The following is a 26,204-nucleotide window of genomic DNA, read 5'->3' as shown; positions in this document are numbered from 1 at the left end:
GCGGAGAGAGTATGAGCGTGCAGCGTTTAAAGCGTGGAAGTACTGACCTTACTTTGAGTTTGATTCCATAAAAAGTGACAAAAACATTAGCGTCCGCTGTCGTGGGAAGAAAACTTCTTTTTACAGCGAAAACAACCCCTAAACTTCCGAGCAAGCACCGAGTAGCTACGACGTAATGGGAAACTCACAGAGAAACTCGCGGATTCTTCAACTGACCGCGGCACACCTGCACCAGGGTAAACCTCCGCCTACCGCAGTCCTGCTTTACACGTGAAAATAGAGCAAAAGGACCGCTGAGTCTTTGACTTTACTTATTTTCTGCTGTGTTTTACTTGCATCTATTTGAAAGACTGAGTGTAAACACACAAAATATTTTATTTTATGTGCTGGAATGTGTAGAAAATAGGTTTAAATGTTAAACTAATTTCTTCAAGTCAGAGAATGTTGCATATAATTAAATTTTTGCTTGATGCATAAAGTTAAGATTAAAACTGATAAAACAAGTTTTTAAAAGGGACTTTTCCATTTGATTACATTTTGTATGATGGATTATGTAGAAAAAGTAGAATTGGGCTGGAAGATCTATCGCTTTATCACCTCTTCAGGTTGTAAATCGTGTTTTTAAAAAGTAACTAAGTAATTAATTACTTTTGAAAATAAGTAATCAGTAAAGTAATGGGATTACTTTTTTGGGGAAGTAATCAGTAATTAGTTACTGATTACTTTTTTCAAGTAACTTGACCAACACTGCTTGTATGTGAGGAGCAGGATTTTGAATTCTGGATTTAACAGGAAGCCAAAACAGGAGAAATCTGCTCTCTTTCTAGTCCCTGTCAGGACTCTTGCTGCAGCATTTTTACCAGTCCAGATCAGTTTTGTTGTTGCAACAAACAATATAACCACAGAATTTTGCAAATCAGTTTTTTAACAACAATGGCTCAGTTTGTGAGAGAGGACACCCTGACATCAGTGATTTTTTTGTATCTTCTGGAATTTTGGGTGAAAGGTCAAGAGCAGTTTCAGGGTGAGAAACTACATTGTGCTGGTGTGACAATGAGCAGTTCAAAGAGCTGTACTTCAGTTTCGAAGACGCACCTGCTTGCTAAGTGCAGCACCGTGGCGCTGAGGCCTGCTGAGGAATAAAGTGCTGAAGAATAATGCCGGTGATCAAGCTCCACATCAGAGGCAGCGACGTTTTTGTCCTTTTAAAGCTGGTTACTAAGTTAAAGCTCATGTGCTTTTTATTCATATTGTGTGTAGTAACAGAAGCCGGTACGTGTGTTTTTTATTTGATTTCTGGTTTGTTTTGCTGCTTGCTGGCCATTAAAAATGAAATGAATGTAGGTTGCAGGAGCCTCTCCAGACACACTGTGAAACTGAATTAAATACAGTGATTTTTCTGTTACCTTTAAAGCCAACATGGTAATGATACATGTTCGCACAACATGTGTTTTCAATACTTGAAAGGTAGCATGGCTTTGCAGTGCCCTGAAAGGACACGCGTGGTAAAACTGACACTATGACTTGCGTGTGACTTGTTTAATGGTTGTTTTGGGGATAAAATCCGTAAAGCTGATTAACAGTTGTGTAGGACCTGACTTTCAGTCCATGCCAAAATGACATAAAAAAAAATGTACACGACTCAGGTCTGTTGCCCATCAGTAACATATTCCAGGAGCAGTATACTCCCTGGAGCTGTAACTTTTGGCTAGTGACCTTTTAAACGACACCCTAAACCTGTCAGATTTTGCAGGGTGCAGGCGTATTTTCTTTTATTTGAATACTTGTGAGAAAATTCAGTATTTCACAGTTAGCACATATAGTTATGCCAGAAGCTCTGCGGGGCTTTGCTGAGGCGCAGCAGCGCTCTGAGCTAAATGTTATAAAGGTGATGTTTAGGAGTTATAACGTTTACCAGTTCTATCTCTGTTAGAGATAAATATAAAGCAGTGCTTGTGTTTTAGTAAAACCTGCGTGACTCTAATGTGATGTCAGTTTGTTAATTTGTAAAGTAAAGAAAAAGTAAACTAAACAAAGGATAGTGTTTCGAAACGAGTTTTGCGTGCTCCCTGTGTCGTCTCCTCAGACTTGGTTCAGCTGTGTCTCCCTTCTGTTACGTATTTCCTCGTTACCCTCTGTGTGTCTCTCCCTGCGTTTTCTTTTCGTTTTTTGTTCAGCATCCACCTTCATCTCCGTCGTCTGCGTTTAGGTCCACACTTACTTCATTCCACGCCGTCTTCCTCCGCAGACCTGATCCCGCCCCTCCCTGAGCCTGGTTCTGCCAGGAGTTTCTTCCTGTTATAAGAGGTTTTTCTATCCCACTGTCACCAAGTGCACACACTCTGATTGTTCAGGTTTTTATGTCTTTTATATGTACAGTGGTGTCTTTAACTTATATATATATATATATATATATATATATATATATACATACATACACTTACATGCTACTATGTGAATGGGTATGGTGGAATCATGGACCAGTTGAAAGTCTGGACACAACTTCTCATTGTAGATACATGCTGAAGACATTAAATATATCAAGCAAGATATATGGAATTATGCTGGAAAGAAAAAAATGGTAACTCTTAAAATGTCTCACATTTCAGATTCCTCAAAGTAGCCCTTTGCTTTGACAGTGCTGCAAATCCTCGGCCTTCTCTCAGTGAGCTTCATGACGTGTGCCTGTCAGGGTTTATTTGTGGAATTTCTTGTCTTCTTAATGGAGTTGCAACCATCAGTTGTGTTGTGCAGAAGTCAGGTTGGTACACAGCTGACAGCCCTATTTCTGTGTCCCCAAGTGCAGTCGCAAAAACCATCAAGTGCTGCAATGAAAGTGGAAAAGAAAAGAAAGACCAAGAGTCGCCTCTGCTGCTGAGGATAAATTCATCCGAGTCAGCAGGAGTGGGCTTTGCTGGTGATACTGTTGGGGATTTATTCAAAATTGAAGTCAACCTGAGCCAGCATGGCTACCACAGCATCCTGTAGCCAGATGCGTCCCATCATTTATTCTTCAACAGGACAATGACCCCAAACACACCTGCAGGCTGTGTCAGGGCTATTTGACCAAGAAGCAGAGTGATGGAGTGCTGCACCTGATGGCCTGGCCTCCACAGTCACACCTGACCTAAACCCAGTGGAGATGGATTGGGATGGAGCGCAAAGTGAAGGCAAAAGTGCTCAGCATCTCTGGGAACTCCTTCACGGATGTTGGAAAACCATTTCAGGTGACGAAGCTCATCGAGAGAATGCCAAAGTGATCTTAGTAAATAGTCATGAAAATAAAGAAAAGAAGGCGTGTCCAAACTTTTCACTGGCAGTGTATTAAAAATAAATATCTCCACAGCGACGTCTTTCCCAGGCTTCAACATTTTAGTTTAGTTCAGCACTACATTAGCAGGTAAAGAAAACTGCTTGGTTAGTGAGCTGCTGCCATAAACTGCATATATCCAATGAATATGAATGCATATCTATTAATTAGTGCTAAGCAACAGGCTAATAGAACCACAGAGTTTCACTTAGTAACACAGACACAGGGAGCATCGTGGAGTATATTTAGTCGCAAGGTTAGAATCATGAACGAATGCACGGCTGTACCTTAAAGGCATGCAGAGAAAGGGAATCCCTCTCCTGTCAGAGAGGAGCAAACAAGATGTTATCCTGCAAGAACACCTATTTCTGAACAGGTACATCATACACAGCACAATGCCTCAAAAGCCGAAATGATCACCCGGCTAAAATCTAATCTTCCCCTCCGTGCTGTGATATGTTTTTACCTATTGTTTCCTGTTGTTAGCTGTAGGGGGACTGTTACTGAGGCTCATTGTGTCTTCCTCTGCATGTCAGGTGTCAGTTACGTCATTCAAAAGATGTGAAGGTAATTGTAGGGAACCACAATGTCAACAAGAATGAATTTACAATGAAATGCACATATGAGCACGATGACATCAGTTCTCAGCGATTGGCTTTCATTTCACAAGTCCGCAATAAATCTGTCATGCTCATTGTGATATTATTTTTTTACTCAGAATTATGCACTCACAGCACCCCGAATCCCAAAGTTGATATTGCTGCAGTGAAATCAGCTGGACACTACTGCGTTTCATTAAGGCGTTCAACTGGACCATGTGGAGAGAATAAGTCAGCCCCATAAAAGTCAGGTTTTGGTGAATGGCTGGGAAAGATTTGGGCTTGCGTTTTAAAAGGAAAACACTGTGAGTGATAGAGGGGAGTGAAGCTTTACTGCTGTAAAAACTGGAGCGATGACTGGGATTTCATCCAGCCAGTTTTGTTTCTTAGATGGCTTAAACAGCTGAAGCGGGCCAGAACCAGTTTGACCGGCCGGGTCCAGACCCAGGACAGGCCGAGATGAGCAAATCCACTCGGTACTGGCCTTAGCTCTCAGCCAGGACACCAGAACCGCTGCATTTCCCTGCTGTCTTGTAACGCAGTCCCCTAATAGCTATATTGTGACTCTCGGCCAGCTAAAGAGTTACAGTCGCTGTATGAGGTCTCAGCTCACTAACCAATGAAATGTCTTTGTGCAAATGTTAACCTCAGAGTTAAAAACTTTGGATGCAGGCTCTTCAGTAATACAGCCAACACTGAATACTGCACATAGTCTGCATAGCAGTATACCCCTTGTGCACATATCACACAGCTCCACTGCATCTCCAGGCTACTTACCAGAGACTGAAACACAAAGAGATGCTTCAGTATTTACAGGGTGTGAAGAGGAGACTGTGTATCCATTTACAATGAGACAGTTTCTGTTGTCAAAGAACAGAATTCAGATCAAACTGATGTTATTGTACTCGGCCCTGAAAATCTTAGAAATATGGTATCTAACCAGATTCTTACTCTTATCTTGGCCTCCAGTAACTCTGTGAGGAACCGTGGAGTCATGAATCCTCCCTTAGTTATGCTGCAATAGGTGTAGGCTGCTGGGGGATTCCCATGATGCACTGGGTGTTTCTTTCTTCACTCCCTATGTGTTAACAGACCTCTCTGCATTGAATCATATCTGTTATTAACCTCTGTCTCTCTTCCACAGCATGTCTTTATCCTGTCTTCCTTCTCTCACCCCAACCAATCACAGCAGATGGCCCCGCCCCTCCCTGCTGGAGGTTTCTTCCTGTTAAAAGGGAGTTTTTCCTTCCCACTGTCGCCAAAGTGCTTGCTCATAGGGGGTCATATGATTGTTGGGTTTTTCTCTTTATGTGCTATAATAGGGTCGACCTTACAACATAAAGCCCCTTGAGGCGACTGTTGTTGTGATTTTGAGCTGTATAAATAAACTGAATTGAATGTTTTGCTGTGTCGTGTTTGACTTCTTAGTTTTTCACAAAACTATTGTTTGATTGTTTGTTCCAGGTGAGCTGCATCTTATTTTCTCTTTCTTTTCTTTTTTGTTTTAATTTCTGTCGCATGCAGGCTGCTAAAAATTAAGAGACATGCAATTATGCATCAACAAAAATTAACCGCAGTCATAGCAGATGGCTGACCCTCCGGTTCAGGGAGGGTCTTCTTGTTATTTTACTTTATTTTTATGTTATGTTAAGCACTTTCTCAGCACTTGCTGTTTTTAAAGCACTTTATACATAAAGTTGGTTTGGCTCGAGTGTTAAAAGAGTTTTTTCCCCACTGTCACAAAGTGCTCGTCACTAGGAGGTTGTCTGATTTTGGGAGTTTTCTCTGTATTATTGTAGTGCCTTTAATTCACAATATAAAGCACCTTGAGGCAACTGCTGTTGTTAATTAGTTTAACTTTTTTAATCACCTGTTTTCCAACGTAGACCTCAGTAAAGCTAAGCCTGACACCCCTGTTCAACCAAAATTTCAGACTCTAAAGCTTTTGGATGTGAAAATGCTAAAATAACATCGTAAAAATGTGAGTAAAAGTATGTTGACGTTGTTTTAAGCAAAGTTCACCAAACCATCAGGTGACAGAAGGATGTTTTATATTGTTATAAAGGCCGTAGGAAAGCAGTTTCCTTGGTGCTGTGAGGCTGGTTTGTGTTGGTCACCTGAATCAACACCCGTCACATAACAAGGTTTGCTAACACTCGCTAACATTAATCATCCACAGCTGAGTGTATGAAGCTAAAAAAAGGTGTGATTTATGACTTATGAACGATGGTTTCATTTTGAACTATTCCTTGTAGATTTAACTTCTCTTCAGAGGAATCGCTGCTTAAAAATAAACAATTTAAGTGAGAAATGTAAACTTTTAGCTTCTCAGGAGAGGATTGATCCACATAATGTGCAATCTTTTTCACAGCTTTCCATAAACGAATATAGAAAAATCTCATCATGTCTGAGGTGTAGTGTGTCAGGATTAATGACGCGGAGCCTACTGTGTGATGGGAAACAGGTCATGACAATGATACAGAGTATCAGTGAGACCTAGGACTGACAAAGGGAGGGTGAATGACTTTGACCTGGGACTGTGTGTCGGACGATATGGCTGCTGTATAAATGAGCTGCTGATTTATTGCAGCTATTCTCCTTCCTGTGCGCTCTGTTTATCCTGCTCATGATATTTGCTAAGATGGATTCTTCTCAGTCACAGCATGGTCATGAGGATTTGACAGACAGGACAATTTAACCAGACTGTTTAAATCGATGATCTGAGTTAATGAGGACACTGCTGTGGAGGCACACACACACACACACACACACACACACAGAGGGGTGTAAAGCCCAGAGACAGGGGCTTAGACAACCAGCAGTGCTGGTTTGGCTGATGTGTATTTTGTGAGGTGCCTGTGAAGATGAACAGCACAGCAGACCGTGTAGTTCAGCTGAGCACTCAGCCCAAAAATATCCGGACATCCTTGCGAGCGAGGAACGAGGCCTGCTTACTCTCATGCTCAGCGCCTCGGTTCATTCTTCTCATAAACTTTAAACTACAATAATAACCTGCAAACTCTCAAAACTAAAACCCATGCACCTGTGCACAGGCACGCACACGCACACTGCAGATCTGCCTTCCATAGTGGCACAAATGTCCCGTCTCGGCCTCAATGAAGTGTCATTACCAGAAGTGTTGAGGCCTGCTGACACCTGTGGAGCCAACAGCCTGCATAGGGCCACAAGAAGCTTAAAGGACTGAGAAAAAGGAAACTGGTTTATGTAAAGCTGCAAACAGAGAGGACACGGCAACAACTATGAACAATCCAGCCGGTGATTCTGAAAGAGGAGCAATTTCCATGAGTAATAAGTGAAAATATATTGATCTGCTTCAAAGAACTACGGGAGATGTGAATTAAAGGCACTCAGTTTGCTTCAAAGCCTTTAAGTTACTGTTTTCCGGCTCTTAATGTGAACAAATTGATACTTTACCTGAAGCAGGGACAAAAATGATGTGGTAATACCACCACACAGGCTGCACTTTACTCAGTTAAGTGCATAATGAGGTAAAGGAAAGCAGAAGGGTTTACTTCATTACAAAAGGGCTTACGTCAAGCACTGACTGCATTGCACAACCGTGTGTGTGTGTGTGTGTGTGTGTGTGTGTGTATACACTTAAATGTATTCAAATACACGGCCAATTGGAAAATGACTGACAAACTGTGTTTTGCTGTTAAGGCTGTGGATGCCTGTAGTTTGGCATGGAATGGAAAAAAAAATCTCTCAATGAGTTGTGCATGTAGGACTGGTCACACAAGATCAGCTCAAGAGCAGACGCTTTCATGCAAAAAGAAGAATCAGAAATAATTTGCAGAAATTTGACCTACAAAAAACATTTTTTGCTCAGAGCAAAGAAAGGGGGAAAAGGCAGAGTACACCCCAGGAATTATTCCTGCTAAAAGTGGCGATACTAGCTACTGATGCCATGGGTGTACTTTTGCACAGAAGAACATTACATCTATAGATACAAGTTTGTCGAGTGAATCATTGAAAAATCACATTTTCTTTGTGGTGTCATCATGTATCACCATGCAGACGTAGTTCAAATTTAAAAGCAAAAAAACAAGTTGAATTCCATTTGAGAATGAGCTGCTCGTCTGAGATGTCTGCAAGAGTAAAACAAAGTTTAAATAATGATTCATGGCCCTGAAAGCAATATATTAATAACTAATTAATAACTAACTAACGAGGAATACAAAGTGCAGCTAACGAACCAGTCAGAAGCACAAGGTGATAAAATGGCACGCAGCCATAGGTGAAATATTTCACGTGGGATGTTTTCTAGACAAGTGCAAAAGATTAAAAGTCCATACCTGCCAGGTTAATGTGCTTTTGCATGTTAAAGGAGGAAGAACTCATTTCCCTGTCATTACATTATGAAGCAGTGTTGTCCTAACCATAAACATATCAACATGCTACATAATGCGATGTATTAAAGAGGCCCAACCTCTACATTATTAGGCTGCTTACTGATAATGAATACTTTTACTGTTGCAGAGCCAAACTGGCCGGTCAGTTCACCATGTCTGCAGCGAAACATGTAAATAACTGCATGAAGATTCCACAGTAATTTTGGGAAAAGCCCACCTAGGGAGGGATTTGCCTCCCTGCTGGTAAAGATAAGTCAGGTTGACTTGTATTGAAATAAACATTTGATCGTAGCTCCCAGGATTCTTGTCCGACCTCAGGTCTGATGAGTGTGATACGAAAGGACAAATAATAGTCTCTCAAAGTTATAGTAATGATAGTTTCAATGTCTACGGTGTTGCGAGGCATCCGCACAGGACGTAGCAGTGATGCATCAACACAGATTGGAATATCTATGGAAGCGGGCAGGTGGAGACTTGAGGCTTTATTATATTAACTCATGCAGTAGAAATGTTTTCTGTTACTCGCCCAGTCTTAATGCATTTCCCACCAAATAATTACACGCAACAAATTTATGGCATTTACTTTGTTGATTTTTGGCATGCTAATGAGCCAGACCACTTGTTGCTCACAAAGCACACAGGCACTGAACATACAAACAGTAAAATAATCCTATTTTTCCTCAGACACACAGCCAGACGGTGCTCTGGCTCAGCCGCCCCTGAAATGATTTCTCTGCCTCCAACTCTGCTAATAAGAGCTCAAACTGCCCCCCCGACATCCTGAAATATGGACAAAAGTGGTTGCGATACAAAACATCCTTTTTTGCAGTTTTCTTGGTAAATCTCAAGAAGCTCGGTCTGTATATACATTATACAACAAAGTCACATCTGGAAAATTTGGGAATTTCTGTTGATTTTTTACCCATCGAGCTCCGTGTGTGGAGACCTTTAAATTTACTGTCACGCTGAAGCAACTAGCAGTGGGAGTGAAGGAAACCCACTGACCTCTACATGCTGGTATGGTAAATAATTATACTGTCAGCACCTACACGGGTATTTTGGTAAACAGCTTTGGCTGTGCATGTTGGCCCTTTGTCTACATGTGAACTGTGTTTGAGGTCACTGAAAGCAGAGAAAAACACCTCCAGGGGAAAACGTTCAAAAACTCAGTTTCGGTGTGGACGAGGAAATCCAAGATGGTGTCAGTCAGTTGTTGCCCACTAGTGTCCGGTGTCAGCTGCAAAGGGATTATTACAAATCGCTTCATGGGGATTTTGAATGGATGGACAATCTTTGGAATCTCTTAGCATTCCCATGTTAGCTCAGGGCAGTTGTGCAACTGGAAAGTTGGTGGCTCCAGTTTCCCCAAACACTTCCATTGAAGTGTGAATGCTTCTGTGTGTGAATGAGATGCTTGAGACAGAATTACTGGTGTTTCTACTTTTGATAGGAAACATTCCAAACAAATGCAAACAGACGACTCTTAAATGGGATACATACACCCATGCCATTGGACCGCAAGTCTTTAATAACGCCCCCAAAAATCTCCATACAAAAGTATATGTACATGGTCACTTAATGAACTGTATGGTTATGGAAATGATCTAATATGCTTCACCTTTTAGTTTTAAATACAATAAATCCCAACAATCAGCAAACACGGTACTGCATCGGGAACACGACGTGCGCCGCCAGTGGAAAGTCCATCTTCATCAAGGCCAGCGGTGCAAAGCAGCTGTCCAAGTCTGGACCCGGATACTGGTTATGACATCAGTCTACTACATTTGACAACATTCATGAGTGAATTCAAACTAAATATTGATTTCTTCACACACACAGTTGCTGAGACATAAATAATGCAAAAACTGAATACCAGTGCAAGAAAGCGTTGGGAGCAGGGAGATGCTAAATCACAGACGGTGGGATTGAGACACTCGTTGACAGTTAGAAGAGAGCCTGAGTGACACTCCAACAGACGACGGACACGCAGTGACAGGTTTTGGTCTACTGAATGTAAGAATCAGCGGACATGTCGTTAAATTTATGCCGATGGGGGACGATAAACTTAAAAGGTAAAAGCTGAGAAAAAAAAAACAGACACCGTATCCCTGCCAAGATCGGAGCGCTTCGACCTGCCACTCTTAAGATCCTCATTTGAGACCTGAAGGAGAAACTCGAGCCCGTGAGGAGAAGGACGAGTGGGTCAGCCTGTCGAAGCCGAGGAGATGCAGCGTGTCACAGTTAACGAGTCTCTGACTGGGCTACGGGTTCCAGCTCCCACCTCGCTCTGTGGTAGCAGAATACTGCCGTGTCCTTGGGGTCACTGGTGGGATTACTCCAACTGTGATTGTGTGACTATGATGACATGCTGATGTGAGGTGTGTGCACACTCACACACTTACTTCCAAGTGCCCACTGTCATACACCCTGAATGAAGGCTCGGGAAGCATTTTAACATTTGCTTGTGCAGTCAAAGGTGGAATTACTGGGACATCCGACTCTCAAAAGGAAAAACCGCACTAATTCAAAAGACTAGCAGAGTGATCAGGAGGGAGCTGTGGAGGTACTGAGCTGCACTCTGGCTGTGGATCTAAAAGGAGGCAAGGTCAAGACTGAGCGTCATTTTACTGTAATGGTCCCGTTTACTGGAACAACAGAGGGGGGATTACTTAAGCTGAGGCTAAATCCTTCTGTGAATCTAAAAGGTCTTAAAACTGCTTTTAATCTGTTTGTAAAATATATTAAAGTTTGCATGAACAGTAAGAGCAGTGCTTGTTGTCCCAGTACTTGCACTTTCAACTGCTTCTTATTTAAATGTTTATTATGGAAATGTTTACAATAAGTGCAAATTGGTTGTTTTTCCAGAGGAGCTCCTACGATGTTTTTATGCTATGGTTAAGGAGCGAGCGCCACACACGTCCTCCACGTCTCGCATGCCCTGCCTCGCATTTTTTCCCCAAAAGCATCTGTGCAAGTTTCCTGCCTTCGTCTCTCCTCGGGTCCTCAGCCTTACTTCTCAGAGTTCTTGCGTGGCCGACGAAAACTGGACATGTTCTCATTCAGTGCATAGATTCGCCTGGAAAACTCCTCGAAGCCAGCCATGTCCAGCTCTCCCAGCACTTGTTCGTCACACTCCACAGCTACGGCATGGTCTACGGGGATGCAACGGTAGTCATCCAGCCGGGCTTCATCTGCTAATCCCAACCCCATCCCCAGACCTAAACCAGTGGCCTCTGTGCCCATGATCTCCTCAGCTTGTTCCACTGAGCAGCGCAGCTCTGGGATCAGGTTGATGGGCGCCTGTTCTAATACTAAAGAGCCATTCATGGCACCTGGGTGCTGGGCAGTGGGCATCGTTTCTTCATCAGTGTCCTGCACTGCAGAAGAGTTTGGTATCATTGAGCTGCTGGACGGGTTCTCCTCCATCTCATCACTCTTGTTCTCTTTATGCCGTTCGCTCTCTCCTTCAGCAGTTTCACGTCCTTCTGCCTCCACCGCTGTGCTTCTAGCCTCCTGCTTCTCTTCCTTCTGCTCTTCCTCCACAATGGTTTCCGTATTCGTGGAGAGGTCAAGTGGGGCCTTGCTTGGATCAAGGGAGGATGACAGGTGTGTGGGTGATGGTGAAGGCGAAGGCGGTGCCAGGCCAACCTGGGACTTTCCCTCACTGATGGCTGTATTGTAGCTGGGTGGAGGGGTTGCTGGCTTGTATTTAAGCTCTGCTTCAGCCTCTGAACTCGCTCTGTTCCTCAGGCCTCGGTCTGGGGAGCTGGTGTGGCAGGGATAGGCCAGCTCGGAAGCTGCAGACACACCGAGCTGAGACTTGGTGGGCACTGGGATGGAGCTGGAGACATGATGTCGGTCACTGTAAGGAGTAAAGAGAGATATCGAATAAGCAAAGACATTTAAAAAGCTACAATAACAAAGTGCCTCTCTATATAACGGCACCATGTTTAAGATGAAATATAGAGCTGTGCTCAGAGGTTTACATGCACTCATCATTGGTCTGAATAATTGTACACTGTACACCTTTAATGACAACAACTGCTTGAGTTTGGATTCATTTTCTCTGATCCACACACGGTCAAAAGTACACAGGCCTACATACACTCACTTAAATCTTTTTAGCACTTGTGCTGAAGGTTCAAACATTTAACCAAAGCTAATTTAACCAATACCAAGACCTCTCGACCGGTTTTTAGTGAACATGATTGATTTGCAGTTTCTCTTTGCCAGCAAGCATCAAAGGCATTTGTTTGACAGCACGTGGATGGACCAAGATCAGGAGATCTAAGAAGAATGAATGACTTGCACAAGTTGAAAAGGTCTCTTTTTCTAAACAACTGCTGATTCCAAGATCATTAGATCAAATAACTGCATGCAAGTACATGTTAATTGGATGTGTCTCCACTTTTCTATGCTCTGGAAGAAACTGTCACCTTCAGATAAGTGAATAACATTAAGCTTGTGGAAGGGCCTGACCTCGTTGAAAAATTGCAGCCTATTTTTACAAGCAGAGTCTGTTGGAAAAAGAATGACCGTGACTGTATGTGCTGTAAACCTCTGGCCACATTTATCGTAAGTGGGGTATTTTAGAGTGAAGAGGCTGTTGCATAAATGTGATATTGTCAATGAAAGCGTCTGCAGGCCATCAACTAAAAACACACAATTTTGTTAACATATATGCAGCCAGGTCAATTCAACAACGGCCAGTGCAATCTCCCAGAGCAGAGGATTCTGAATGAGTGGACCTGATGATGAAGTGAGCAATCTAATGCCACAAGTAAAGCATAGAGTTATGGAAGAATCAAATGACACCACAACTTTCAGTGCTGAACTTTTATCATTGCTCCTCTTTAATAACAAACAGTATTTTTCAACGTCAAAAGACTGTTTTACACTGACACAGTTTGTTAAAATCTGTTATAACATATTGTTCGTATTTGCAACAGATCAAAGATCAATTCTGCAGCCAACAGAAGAAAGTAGGAAATCCTAAGAAGTCTTTCCCCTGGTCCAGGAGAGCAGCAGCTGCAGCTCTTCGTAGGTCACTTCCCCTCACACCATTCAGAAAACATTTGTGCAGTCTGTGAGAGCACTATACATTCAACTTCTGCTTGCTGGGAAAAGCAGCAGGCGCCGACCCAAGTATGTCAGACATTTTCTTCCATCGCAGATAACAGTCTTTGGATCGCCCCGCCCATGAACTGGAGCCATAAATCTATTTAAACAGGCGCCTCGCCGCTTCTTCCGATAGCCAAGGCCACGTATACTCTGCTAAAAATGACCATTCTGGTGCAGAACAGCCGGGGTTAAAGCTGAAGCAGGACCTTCCTGTGAATCGAGGGTAAATCTCTGATCAGTCAGACATGCAGTCGTAACAGACGTCCTTCCTGTTGCTGACACTCACCGAGGAAGTCTTCTTTGTAACATTTGACATCAGTAATGACAGCACTGGCTGACACGTGCGTTACCCAAAAGTCTGATGGACAGTTTCACCACCAAACCCGTGACAGCTTGTAAAAAGGACCTTGGGTCTGACCCTCTCAGGCACCCTGCCAGGGTGGTCCTGACAGGGTTCACGGGCAGGACACCTCGCTAAGCAGAGTGGAGAAGCTCGTCTAGTCTTAAGAGAAACGTGTCAAACTTCAAAGTGCCTGTGATGCAGTAAATGAGAAACATTCACAGTCTGAAGCTCCAGTATGAAACTGCTTATTGTAACAACCTGGAGATACTGTCCCTCATGGCTCACATTTAAGCTAATTGGAGGCTTACGCAGAGATGTACACGTTGGATCGTCAAACAAGGCCAGGTTTAAAAAACAATAAAGGGAAGAGGTAATGACGTTATCCAGTGAAAGAGTTCCTCCCAAGTGTGGTCGACAGGAGCTAGGCTCTGCTTTACTTGGCAGTACAGGTCAACCAAAACACATCATCTGCTACAACTGCTCTCCTCCAATAGGCACATGGTCAGTCCTGAGGCAAAGCGTATTTGGGCAAATTGGAAACAATGTGCTCTTTACCACCTAATTTTCTGGAAAGATCAATAAGAAGAAGGAACAGAGCGAGAAGCTGAATGATTTGCCATTTCAAACACTTATCTGTAACTTTCCAAATGGAACCATCATGGCCTCCTTGGAAGCCAGTTCAAAAAAAGATTCAAAACCTGAACCAGTGGAAACGCATAAAGACAGATGCCGTGAGAAGTCATTTTCCATTTAAGTAATTGGAAAATGTTGTTCAGACTGAATTGTAATGCACATTTGGAAACTGAAGAAGACTGAGTAAAAATCAGAAGATTTCCGCGCATCATTTATAACAAGCTAGTAAACGATTACTATGTTTTCTAGTTTGACCGATTGATGTCTGTTCGGCAGCGGCTGATTAGAAGCCTCTGACTTTAATTAGTATCGCTTATTTTCTTCCACTCCTCCCTCCAGCTGGCTCACCATTTAACCTGCCTGCTCCGATTTCATCTATGCCAGAGAACAATGCATTATTGACACTGGCATAAAATCACACGGTCACCATACAGTCTTTTACAGAATGAGGAGTTTTGTATTTGGACCGTGTTACTTTGCTCCACTCAGTTTCAAGGTTAGGCTCCTATTACTGTCATTACTTGTGTCAAATTGTGCGGCAGAGTATTAGCAACAGAGGAGACTGGGTGTGTCGGGGAGGAAGCCAGCCAAGAGAACCTACGAGCAGGAATACATTTCTCTTTTTCGTAAAACATTTAACTGTTATAGCTATTTCGTGCTATTTAATACTGGCAATTAGGTTAAATGTCTATGACCATATGTGAGAATGTGTGTCGATTAATCATGACATGAAAACACTTCCTAAAGCTGTCTGGAAAAGCCGGAACTTAAAGTGGTCGTATTTAAATAATGCCAAGTGCTTATAGTAAGCAGCACAGGACAATTATGTGTTGTTAAATAGATCCAGAGCTTATTATGAGTGGGGTTTTTTCCAGGAATGGGGTGTTATTGTCTGTTTGGTTAGTAGACACTGACCTCTAGGTCTGTAGTATATGAAGATGTACTCAGGTAAGAAGTAAACTGCCTTTGCAGTGTAGTAAACCAAAATTCTGCTTTATAGCACTTCCATTTGGAGTTACTATATAAAAATATCAGAACCACAGTTAACCTGAAATTCAACAGTTTTGTAAGAGAACGTCAGATGAGTTACTAACCGCGGGTGACGCACAGATATTCTTCCACGCCTCGGAGCTCCTTTACCTCTGTTTAAACATACTTCAGATCACATACTTTTTTGGGCTTTTTCCAATAATAGTGAAGATGATGCTGGTGGTAACTTAGAAGTGCTGTCATCACATAATGCAGCTCTGACTCCATTGTTTACAGTATTCTCTGCAGTCTGCAGCACGTGAAGGATCACAGCAACCTGCCAACTGAATGCATTGCTGGAACGTATATACAAACTTATTGTTTTACATACAGTATAAACACCAATGACACCATCTTTTCCTCTTTTTTGACACAATATACACATATAGTATGTATATATAGAGTACTGGCCTCCACGTGTACACCACTTATGAAGATGAGATGCTGTAATAGGCTTGAGGTCTCAAACTTTCTGTGCAGCTTGGACTCATACGAGGAGCTTAACATTTCACGCTGACTGGAAGAAGACCTGTTGCTCCCTAATGTATGCTGTGCAGCTCCACAGTTAGCACAAGCTGCTCACCTACAGGAGACATTTAAGTCTCACTGGGCCCCATCCTCAAACAAACTACACATTATAAAGGCTACGAACAGGCCTCTGTCTAAATCATCAAGCCGAAAACTTGACTTGCCAAGCCAGAAATAGCTGCCTTCCCTCTTAAGCGTTTTGCCTTCTCTCTTCCTTTCCACTGCTGTTGTCAAACCTGGCACATTTCAAGGCGATTCAGGAATTTGGTGAGTCAAGCCTTCTTACTGTCTAATCCCCTGACAGGCTTCACAACACGCCCCCGATCATATCCAAATGCTGCTATGGCGTCACAGGTTTTGGGCCAAAGCTAACAACAGCAGATAAGACTTGTGCGTTTGATGTGGTTTAGTCGTTTCACAGGGATTTCCCTAAAGTAAACATGACTAAAAACCTGATACGTGGTATGAAGGAAGCTAAGTTTTCTTTTTGCTTTATTAGAGTGGCTCTTATTGACTGTCTGGCCTTTGAAGACAGACTGACCACAGCACAGCATGTGGAACAAAAGCTGAGAACATCCTCGCACTACTCAATGGTGCTGATGTGCTACAGAAATTACAAAGACAAAATCTGCAACACTGATATACTGCGTATGCAGTATGCATGTTGCCATCATCTTCCTGTGATCCAGTCCCCTCAAAACATCAGTACTCTCTACCATTTATGACGAGCAGTATACAAACCCCACTTATGATGCATAGAAAGCCTGGGTTGGGTCAGTGGCTGTCAAACTCAGGTGTTTGGGCCACAGACGACCATGTGGGGTGGGGAGGGGTATTTATATTTATCTTACATATTGTCAGAATGTAAGATATTAAAAAACCAAAACAAAAAGGTATCACAACTTTTAAAAAAAGGTGAGAGAAAGAGAAAATGTATTCCCAAATGAGGAGGAATGGATGCTTGGAGAACACGAAAAAGGAAATGATCAAAAATACAGCAATTCCACAGAGAACCTGTCAAGCTTAACGTCCCTTACAAATGCTTATTTTAGGTGTATAACTCAAGAATTTCTCTTCCTTTTTTTTGCACTGACAGGAGCGCAGCTGTCTAAATATTACAACCCTCGGTGTACTTCATGCAACACAAATCCTTTTGCTAACTTCAGTCACTGTGGGGTTTGGGGAAGATTCACATCCACCAGCTGTGGCGTTGAATGTGCATGGCTAGGCGCCCTGCCACACCTTGCTCCCCCCACACACGTGTACGTAGCCCTGCTTCCAGGCACCGGAGTGGGATTAGGACCCTGTGAACTTCTGCCAGGCCCTCAGCGGATGTGGAGCGGCAAATGGGACCATGTTGAACGTGTTTGCTTTGATGTCGACAGACTGCGTAGTTTACAAAGAACTGGTTTCTGGTGCTGTCTCTATATGCCTCTCGATAATAGATTCACCATTTCCCCCACTGTTTCCCATCCTTCAGCGAGATTAGAGGAGAAAAAACTATACTGCTCATTTTTCACCAGGGCTGCATTGTATATACTCTGACATGTTATGATGTGTTTCTGAGAGAGAACTGTTTGGAAATCTATTAAGATATGATCAGCAGTTTCCCAGATGAGCATCATGAAGCCCACTGTATAAAAATGACATACGCTCTTTTCGATTCTTACACGCATTCTTTCTGCTTTTCCATTCGGTCTGTATAAAATATCCAAGATGAACCCACTATGCACCCTTGGTGTGGGTATGAATTATTTCTATATGTAGGAGGCAAATGTTTCCAAATCTGTTCTGGAAACAGTTCCCTCTGTCATAGCCTTCACCACATCATTCTTGTTTGGATGTGTGGAAGGAAGAAAAAGGTGGCAAAGAGGAGGATAGGCAGCTGATTAGCCTGCCTCTCACGGGCTATATAGCAAAATTACCTGCAGCTGTCACGTAGCCTCTTAAAAACATCCATATTTCATAAGCCGAGTCCCAGCTCCAGGCATTCCTTCTGAATTCAGCCTTTTTAAACCCGGCAGGAAGAAGAACCGGAACTGACACGGACAGAAAGGTGTCCGTTTATTTAGGTGGAACACCTAATGGAACGATTAAAGAATGAATCTAGTTTTAGGAACGATTTTTTTGGGAGGCCTACAATTTGTTTTTATTCATTCCACAATTAGAAGAGGAGGCTGTGGTGCTCACAGGGACTGGTTTCTATTTGTGAAAGTCAGAGCAGAGGCAGAAAATCCAAAGAAAGAAACTAAAAAGTAGAAACTAATACACTAAAAAGATGGAAATCTAAGGAGCTTAAAGTGGACTTCTTCAGGTTTCAGACGTTTCAGCTCCCATCTGAGAAGCTTCTTCAGTTCTAAGAGCTCGGTGGAGAGTCCGAGGTATTTAAGCCCTGATGGGAGTTGCTCCTTAAGAGGGTCCCTGACCCACTATTGTTCATGTTCCTCATCATATAAGGCAATGTGTGAAAACGGGTGTGGTCATTATCAGCAGAGGTTTCAGGGGACACCACTGTGAGACAGTTTCTGACCATTAAACTGACCTCACAGCCCGCTGTTCACCAGCGGTGCTAGCTTCAACCATGCAAACACAAACACTACGTTAGACGAACAGAATCGACTTCTTTTATTTGGTTTCTCTGTCCAAAATGTGAACATTGGCATCCTCGAAAGACTGACCCAATGTTGATCTGTCCATTCTGCTCACCCTAGCTGGTGTCTGACCTTCTTTACTGTGCATCTCTGCTGATTGGATGAAAGCCCAGTTGGGACAACCACATGTTTAAAGAGCTTTCTTTACATGCGTTCCTTTTCTTTCCCTTCTGCCTCAGAGGGGACGTTTTCTGCCCGGTGATGCAGAGTCCTGATTACTCCAAGTTTGTGTTCCGGAGGGTGGTGGGAGTCAAAGAGTCGATACTGGTCTGCGTGTGTGGGCTTCCGATAAACTTCAGCATTGAGGTTTCCATTCTCCTCAGTGTACACAGCATAGTGCAGAAATGGCAAACTATTATTCTTTTGTATGGTGAATTTTATGTTTCCATTTACTGAGTTGATGTGAACAGTGACGGATTCTATTTCTTGGGTTTTGATTTGTCATCAACGTATTTGTACCAGTGGTTAGGTACTGTCTTTATCCTGTCTTCCTTCTCTCATCCCAACCAATCACAGCAGATGGCCCCGCCCCTCCCTGAGGCTGGTTCTGCAGGAGGTTTCTTCCTGTTAAAAGGGAATTTTTCCTTCCCACTGTCGCCAAAGTGCTTGCTCATAGGGGGTCATATGATTGTTGGGTTTTTCTCTGTATGTATTATTGTAGGGTCTACCTTACAATATAAAGCTCCTTGAGGCGACTGTTGTTGTGATTTGGCGCTGTGTAAATAAAATTGAATTGAAAAATTGAAACTGAATATTTAAAATATTTGTTTGTAAGGCAGAGGTCTGACAGTGATGGGGGTAAAGCTAATTCTGTTTTCTAAGGCGCTGTCTTGCTGTAGTCATTTTCTGACCGTCTCCACTGTCTCAGTTTTGGGACTGCAAGTGAAGAGTGAGACCACAACAAAGGGCTCTATGGTTTTATCTGGATCCAGTGTAAATGTCTGAGTTTCTGATTTGGTCTTTGAACTGAAAAGGCTTCTCGGATGAAACAGCATCAAACTCGTCTCTGAAACTCGTAGATAACCATGACCTGTAAGGCTGGGAACCCACACCAACATAAATCCAGTGGAGTTGAGTCCCAGAACATAAACATGGACAGCATACCATTGTAGATTTCATTTAAATATGTACATATTTATGTCTAATATTGGTTACAATTTCCTGTTGTACTCTGCTGTATTGAGTGGCTAAATGGCAAAATATCAAAACGTAACTAAAATAGTTTTGCTCAATATGTACGAGAGGTTTAAAGACGACTTAGTGTTGTGGCACGCCATCAATTATTAGTCTTCAGAGGTGCCTGTAGGCAGACAGAGTGCGCTTCCAGTCTTTGTGCTAAAATAAACTAATCAGCTGCTGGCTGCTTCATATTTACTCTACAGAAACGAAAGTGAACATCAATCTAGTTCGTACGTATTTTCTCCAAATGCCGAACCGTCTAATCGCTGTGGCAACATAGCTGAAGCTCTATATCTTCTGACAGTGCTAATGACAGATAAATCTGTAACATGTGTTTGTGGCTCAGTGCTGCTCAAAATGATGGGAACGGCAGTTTCTTTCACTCAGCTGATGGCTTCTGAGTCAGTACAGAGCAACTCCTCTCTGTCACTGTGGTCTCGTTGTCACACAAGAGCGTGGCTGTGGAAAACCGCTGCAGAAGACTTCCACTTTCTTTAAAACCTCCCATGCGCTCGCGCACACACAGCTCCAGGGTTAGCAGACCCACGCTTTCATCTCATCTGTCTTTGGGCTCTTCCACTTCCCATGAAGATTTTTTGGGAGTGGGACAGAGTTGAGAGCTCGAGCTTTTCATGGCGTCTTTCCTTTCAAAACAAAAGATTATTCAATTAATGTGTGTAATACACATTTTCCCCTTTGCTGACCCTGGGAGAGGAGATCAAAGACAGCTTTGTCTTTTATAGGGAAGTGGAGCTGAAGTCTGATGGAGACCAACTCTCAGGTTTTAGTAAAGGGTTACTCACAGGCCATAAGACTGGAGCAGAGATCTAAGCATTCCAGTGGACAAAGTAGCTGCTGTAAAACTCATTACCCACTCCTTTTTTTAGATGTAGGGGAATGATGATGTGCAGGGACGTTACATCATCATAACTTAAAACAAAGTATTCTTTTAGCAGCACTTTCAAAGTCTTTTGTAAATAACAGTCTATGTGACAAACGCAACGAATGGCTGCATCAGATCTTTATTTTCATTTCCTACTAATGTGCCGACTACTGCGCTGTATATTCTGTATTAATCTGTTGTTTAAGGCAGCGGCCCCCAACCATTTTTGTGCCACGGACCGGCCTCTAAGGTGTCGCGGATAAATACAACAAAATAAAACCGGTACCCAAAAAAAAAAAAAAAAAAAAAAAGACGATTTATTCATAACATGCGGGGAAAAGAGCCAGGGAAATTAAGTTAACGATAAAAACCCTGAAAACCATAAATGTCACACTCGAGCGTCAACTCTTGCGGCCCAGTACCAAACGACTCACGGAGCGATACCGGTCCATGGCCCGGGGGTTGGGGACGCTGGTTTAAGATACAAAACATGAATGGCACTATTGCTGAGTAGCTGACTAATTCAAAAGTAGTCTGTTTGTTTTGGCAGCAGTGCTATTAGCCTACTTTGGCCCATTTCATGGTTAAAATCACTAACAGGGACAAAAGTGTTTGTAAGTGAGAGTGTTGAAAAGTGTCAGACTGAAGACTTTGTCCTTTTTCTAATAGTTCAGCTTTTGAAAAACGTGCTGGTCATTACTTATGTAAATTGGCAGCTTGTGTGTTTAGAAATGTGTGCGTTGTTAGCAGATCTCCAGCAAAAATGTCGACTCCAAAGTTAGCGTGTTTGAGACTGTCCATGTCCATTTGCCCTGCTTAGTAAACTTTACAAACTATTAACTTGGAGTATGGCCTATACTTTGAATCTAGCTAATCACAGCTTGCATGTGAAGCTGCATGTGTCTCTTGCAAACACAGAGCAGATTTCTGAATCATCTTTAGAACCCACTGTAGAAAGTGTCTGCGTCATTCTTACCATCGCACCATCAGCCCATGTTCCAGGAAGTTCTTCAGGTTGGGTAGTGTCTGCTGCAGGTCTGGGGTGGTCAGTCCATGTTGATATCTCAGCTGCAAGACAAGGGAGCCACATGCTGTGTCATTAACTCCTGACAACCTACCACGTTGTACTGAGCCACACGTAACCTTACACGTAGCGTATGGTGGGCCGGCACCGTCGCATTTAACTCTGACACATGTGCACAGTCTCCATGTTTATAGGAGATAGAAATATTACCTACAGAAGAAGTCTGCATTCTTTCGCCATGACACAGTACTATTCTCCCCTTCAGACTATTATTCATCTGGACACAGAGTGGGCAGTCTTCCCTGATAACAGGCATGTGCGCTAATATGTAAAGTGTGTGGAAAGACAGGAGATGAGATGCGGGTGGCAAGAAACAGCAAACACGTTACTGAAACATCTGGATGAAATGGGGCAAAGACAGGACATTAGAAAGCCCATTACATTCTCCCATGATCTCTCTCTCTCTCTCTGACTTCTATATTTGGCCTTGAACAGTCCCCTCCTTTTAGCCACAGCACTTTATTTCATGATGATACAATCAAATCTTACATTTAAAAAAAAAAGAAAGAAAAAGTTTCAAGGCCACCTTGAACCTCCAGCACTCGTGCCAGAAATATCTCCTCCAACAGTTGAGTGATGTCACAGCAAGCCATCAGTTGTCCCGGGGAGTTTATTTAACCTATATCACTGAACAGCAGAGGAGCATCATGCCACACGTCTAGCTTATATCTCAGAGGCCCCTCTATCACATACACACTGCCTACATCGGCTTACATCTGTTTTGTTTCCACTTGGGTGCCACAGCAACCACTCAAATTTCTTTTTTAAACACTTCTGTGGTGAAGAGATGAAGCGCACATGACTATGGCAGTCCACTCACTCAGGATGCACTCAGATGCAGCTCGTTGATATACGAGCACTTAATGGATAAGCGGCCTAACTGAAAAAGGAATTAAGGAGAAATAAATGTTGAGGCCTCTGAGGTCAAAGATTAGATTTACCTGTTTACAGTAAAAGAAGAGAGATGTTTTCAAGGTCGTCAGCAGGCCTTCAGACACATCCATACAAGCTTTTTTTTTTCTTGTGGTAAATTTTGTTGTAGTGGCACAGTAGCCACACCTAACATTTAGGTTTCACAATCCGGTGCTTTTGTGGGGCTCTCTTAAATGAAGTGTGCGAAGTGATTGTGGTTACAAAGCACAATTAAAGAGTGTATTTTCTGCACTAAAAATCCATTAATTTTCCCAAAAATCATCAGTGCGCCTCATGTATGAATTCTGGTCGTGCTTACTGACCTCAAACCGATTTTCTGTGCTACATGGTGCTCAAAACTCTGTCAAAAATGTTTTAGCACGACTTTGCTAAGCTACGAAGCCGCACTGCTTGATGGATTGTTGGAGCATTACAGCTACCGTAGTCAGGAGCCTCGCAGAGGAATCTGGGTCCTAAACTCCGTCTGTTTCAGGTCCCAAGTCAAGCGAACACTGCAGTATCACTGAGAGTTACAAACTGTCTAAATTCTTTAATTTTTAATAAAATGATCAGCGTTGCTGCTTTACCAGGTGTAACAATTAAGTTTAACATCCAGGCATCCATGAAAACAGAATGTATTACATCTAACGGAGTTAGAAGTTAGCAGGAAGTTAGCTCGCTAGCTTCCACCTAAACATGATATAGCATGTTCTGACTGAGAGATTTCTGAAAAAATTCAAACGTACAGCTCTGCTGTCACTTCCAACATAAATGAAGACAGAAAAATAAACAGCAGTGACGTTTGTAGGGTTACTGAAGTTGGGCTAGCTGGTATATAATGATGTGCTACGTGATCGCTAGCGACACAGCTATGTTAGCATAAACACAGTGAAGCTGGAGGATGAACGCTAACTTTTTTCCACTCGATAAAAGTTAACGTGAAGGTTCCCGATGGTTAGGGACAAATGCAATCGCATGGCAGGATGCTGTAAACGGACCAAACTTCAGTCAGGAGAACAACTGAGATAATCCATCCACAATACGAGGTTAGTCATTAATATACTGCAACAACATGGGAATAGAGCAGCTGCCAGAGAACTCAGCATTAATGAATCAATGGTACAGAAGTGGAGTAGCAAGAAGAATGAGTTGAGGAAAGTTTGACTTATCTGACTGTTTTTGTTTCACTTAATGCGCCTTATAATCTGGTGCGCCTTATGGTCCGAAGAATACGGTACACAATAAAAATTCCCCAAATTATATTTATATGCATTATTTACCCAAAGACATAAGTTTCACTGTGTAACCAACAGGAGAGCAGTGAGGCTTTGTAGAGGACTGCTGCACACTCGTCTCTCAGCCCACAACACAGAGACCAGTGGTAACTGTAAGGATATCCATCTGAAGCCAGATTAGGACCCGTAACAGCGTTGATGGAGCTTTTGTGTGCATTTTTCTGTGTCAGGATGATGTGGTACTGTGACCCCACCTGGCAGGTGGACGGTGTGAACACAAGTTGCGGTTTGATAAGGTTTAAAGCAAAAATATGTTTGGCAGTAGAAGCTCTTCAAATATGAGACACCCAGACAAAGACCAAGCGTGGCTCTTGTAAAGCTTGCTTAATAGCAAGTAGAGGCATAAAGGCACTGAAACAAAAAGGTCCACTCAACATAAATCCCCTTCAATGTCAACAGCTGCCAGAATAATGTGCACACTGTATGGCATGAAGGGTACAGTATGTGTATGATGGACTGAAGTGTTTTGCATCAATCTTGCAGTGTGTTTTTGCATGTGTGTGTTCTGGTCTCAAATGGTCCGTGTCTGTTAGGGGAGCACCAGAATCAACAGCTCTGACAGTATCAGAGGGAGGTTTTATCAAACACAGCTCATAGTGGGGGAGTCGGAGACAAGGGTGACACCTCAAAACCCAGCTGATGATGGAACGGTCCAAAACCTACGAGAACAACACAGAGATCCCATTCATGGATCAAGGTAAACATCGGGGTTCTGACCAAGAGATGGTGGAACTGGGTTTGAATCAGTAGGCCAAGATCAATAACACCAACAGATTTAGACCCAAAGAAGAAAAAGCACAGCAATGTCAGCAAAGTGGGGCTGGCTGCTAAATGCTACAAAAATTCAAAACCCTTTCCTACCTCACATCAGTCCCAGAGCTTTAAAAAGGAGAAAGCAGGAATCATGAATCAGATATAAATATAAGGTTAAAGCCTTTGTAGAACATAATGTATGTTTTCCCTCTCAGTTAGGCAGCGTAACAAAATGCTATCTTTAAAATCCCATTACTTGGCCTGTGTTCTTGAGTGTGTGAAAAACACTGATGTCAAATTACATGGCTGTAAGTTCAAGTGCGTGTGGAGGAGGAAAAGCATGAGCCTGCATTTGGATTTGTTCCTTTTATTGTTTTCCTTATGATTAGAAAGTATGCGACGTGCAGCAAGCGGATATGAGCGAATACGAGAGACTGATGGGTGACGTCACAGTCTCGCTCCCAGTGATCTTCAGCACTGTGGAGGCTGCTGTGAGCAATTCAACTTCTGATGTGTTTGGTCTTGTTTTGTGCGACATACAGTCGAACCCCCGTCTACACCTGCCTCTGTATGACATCATTGAGAAAGAATATTCCTAATATAGTCACATCAGAAACATAAAGACACCTGTGGGCACAGAAACCGTCACTCTGCCCCTTGCAGAAAGAAGATTTGAACACCAGGTAGCCAAGCAGAAGAAAGTAGGCTTAATAGGAAAGTAGGAGCGAACAGCTTGTTTCAGAGGATGAGGGACTGCACCAAGACGTAGTACGATGTAAGAAAGGATTATTACTGAACTGCAAATCATGCAAAACAGCTCTAGTACCATCTGTAGACAAATATATTGTGCTGGAAATGAGCACAGTTGGTATAAATATGTCCGTCCTGAGGAAGCCCATATGTGGTTGCCTTGTATTCTGATGAGGAACATGGCTGATCCTTTATAATGTATGCCTCCTACAAGCCAACGCTGAAGAATTCCAAACTCTACCTGCATGGATATTCACTCAAGCCAAATCTCTGCCAGTGTGCACCAACAACACTTGAGCTAAGTGTGTGCTTGGCAGCAGTGCAGAGCCACCAGTGCTGGGTGACTGCAGCTTCACACTGTCTCTGTAATGAGGTGTTAAACACATTCAGACAGTTTGTAAGGCTGAACGCATACAGCCCTACAGCTGACCCAGCGCTCAGCCAGCCAGACTATCAATATTCATAAACCAGTCTGGCCCTTCCTGGTAGAAGCTGCATTAAGTTTCTCCTCAGGGTTCACAGGGTATGTGTATATATATATGAGTGCTGCTTCTGGCCTTTGTGTAGGGAAGACATTTTTCCTGTAAGCTGGCTTTCAAATATGCAAGCATCAACCCTCTTATTTCTTCTTCTGACCCGCCTTCTGATCTCTAGACACAAACAGAAAATCAAAAATGAAACGTAGAGAGCTGAGAATACTGCAAAAGAAGATGAAAACTGTGAGAACACAGCAACAGCGGGCCTCAGGCCTGGGATCAGCA

General features: G+C 42.8%; 1 protein-coding gene across 2 annotated transcripts in view; it reads right to left on the bottom strand.

Moving 5' to 3' along the window:
- Positions 1–9,765: 9,765 nt before the first annotated feature.
- Positions 9,766–26,204, bottom strand: part of uvrag (UV radiation resistance associated gene) — a 92,772-nt gene continuing 76,333 nt past the window's right edge. The window contains exons 14-15 of one of the 2 annotated variants that reach the window (XM_040011201.1): positions 21,626–21,717; positions 9,766–12,144 (exon numbers count right to left, since the gene is read on the bottom strand). In XM_040011201.1, coding sequence (XP_039867135.1) covers positions 11,292–12,144; positions 21,626–21,717 — 945 coding nt within the window. In that variant the 3' untranslated portion in view covers positions 9,766–11,291. Of the gene's footprint in view, positions 12,145–19,263; positions 20,411–21,625; positions 21,718–26,204 lie in introns of those variants that run through there. The other variant, XM_040011209.1, reaches the window with a different exon arrangement.

The sequence above is a fragment of the Simochromis diagramma genome, unplaced genomic scaffold, assembly GCF_900408965.1.
Source record: "Simochromis diagramma unplaced genomic scaffold, fSimDia1.1 OVJJ01000123.1, whole genome shotgun sequence".
Lineage (NCBI taxonomy): Eukaryota > Metazoa > Chordata > Actinopteri > Cichliformes > Cichlidae > Simochromis > Simochromis diagramma.
This window is presented reverse-complemented; position numbering and strand designations above follow the sequence as displayed.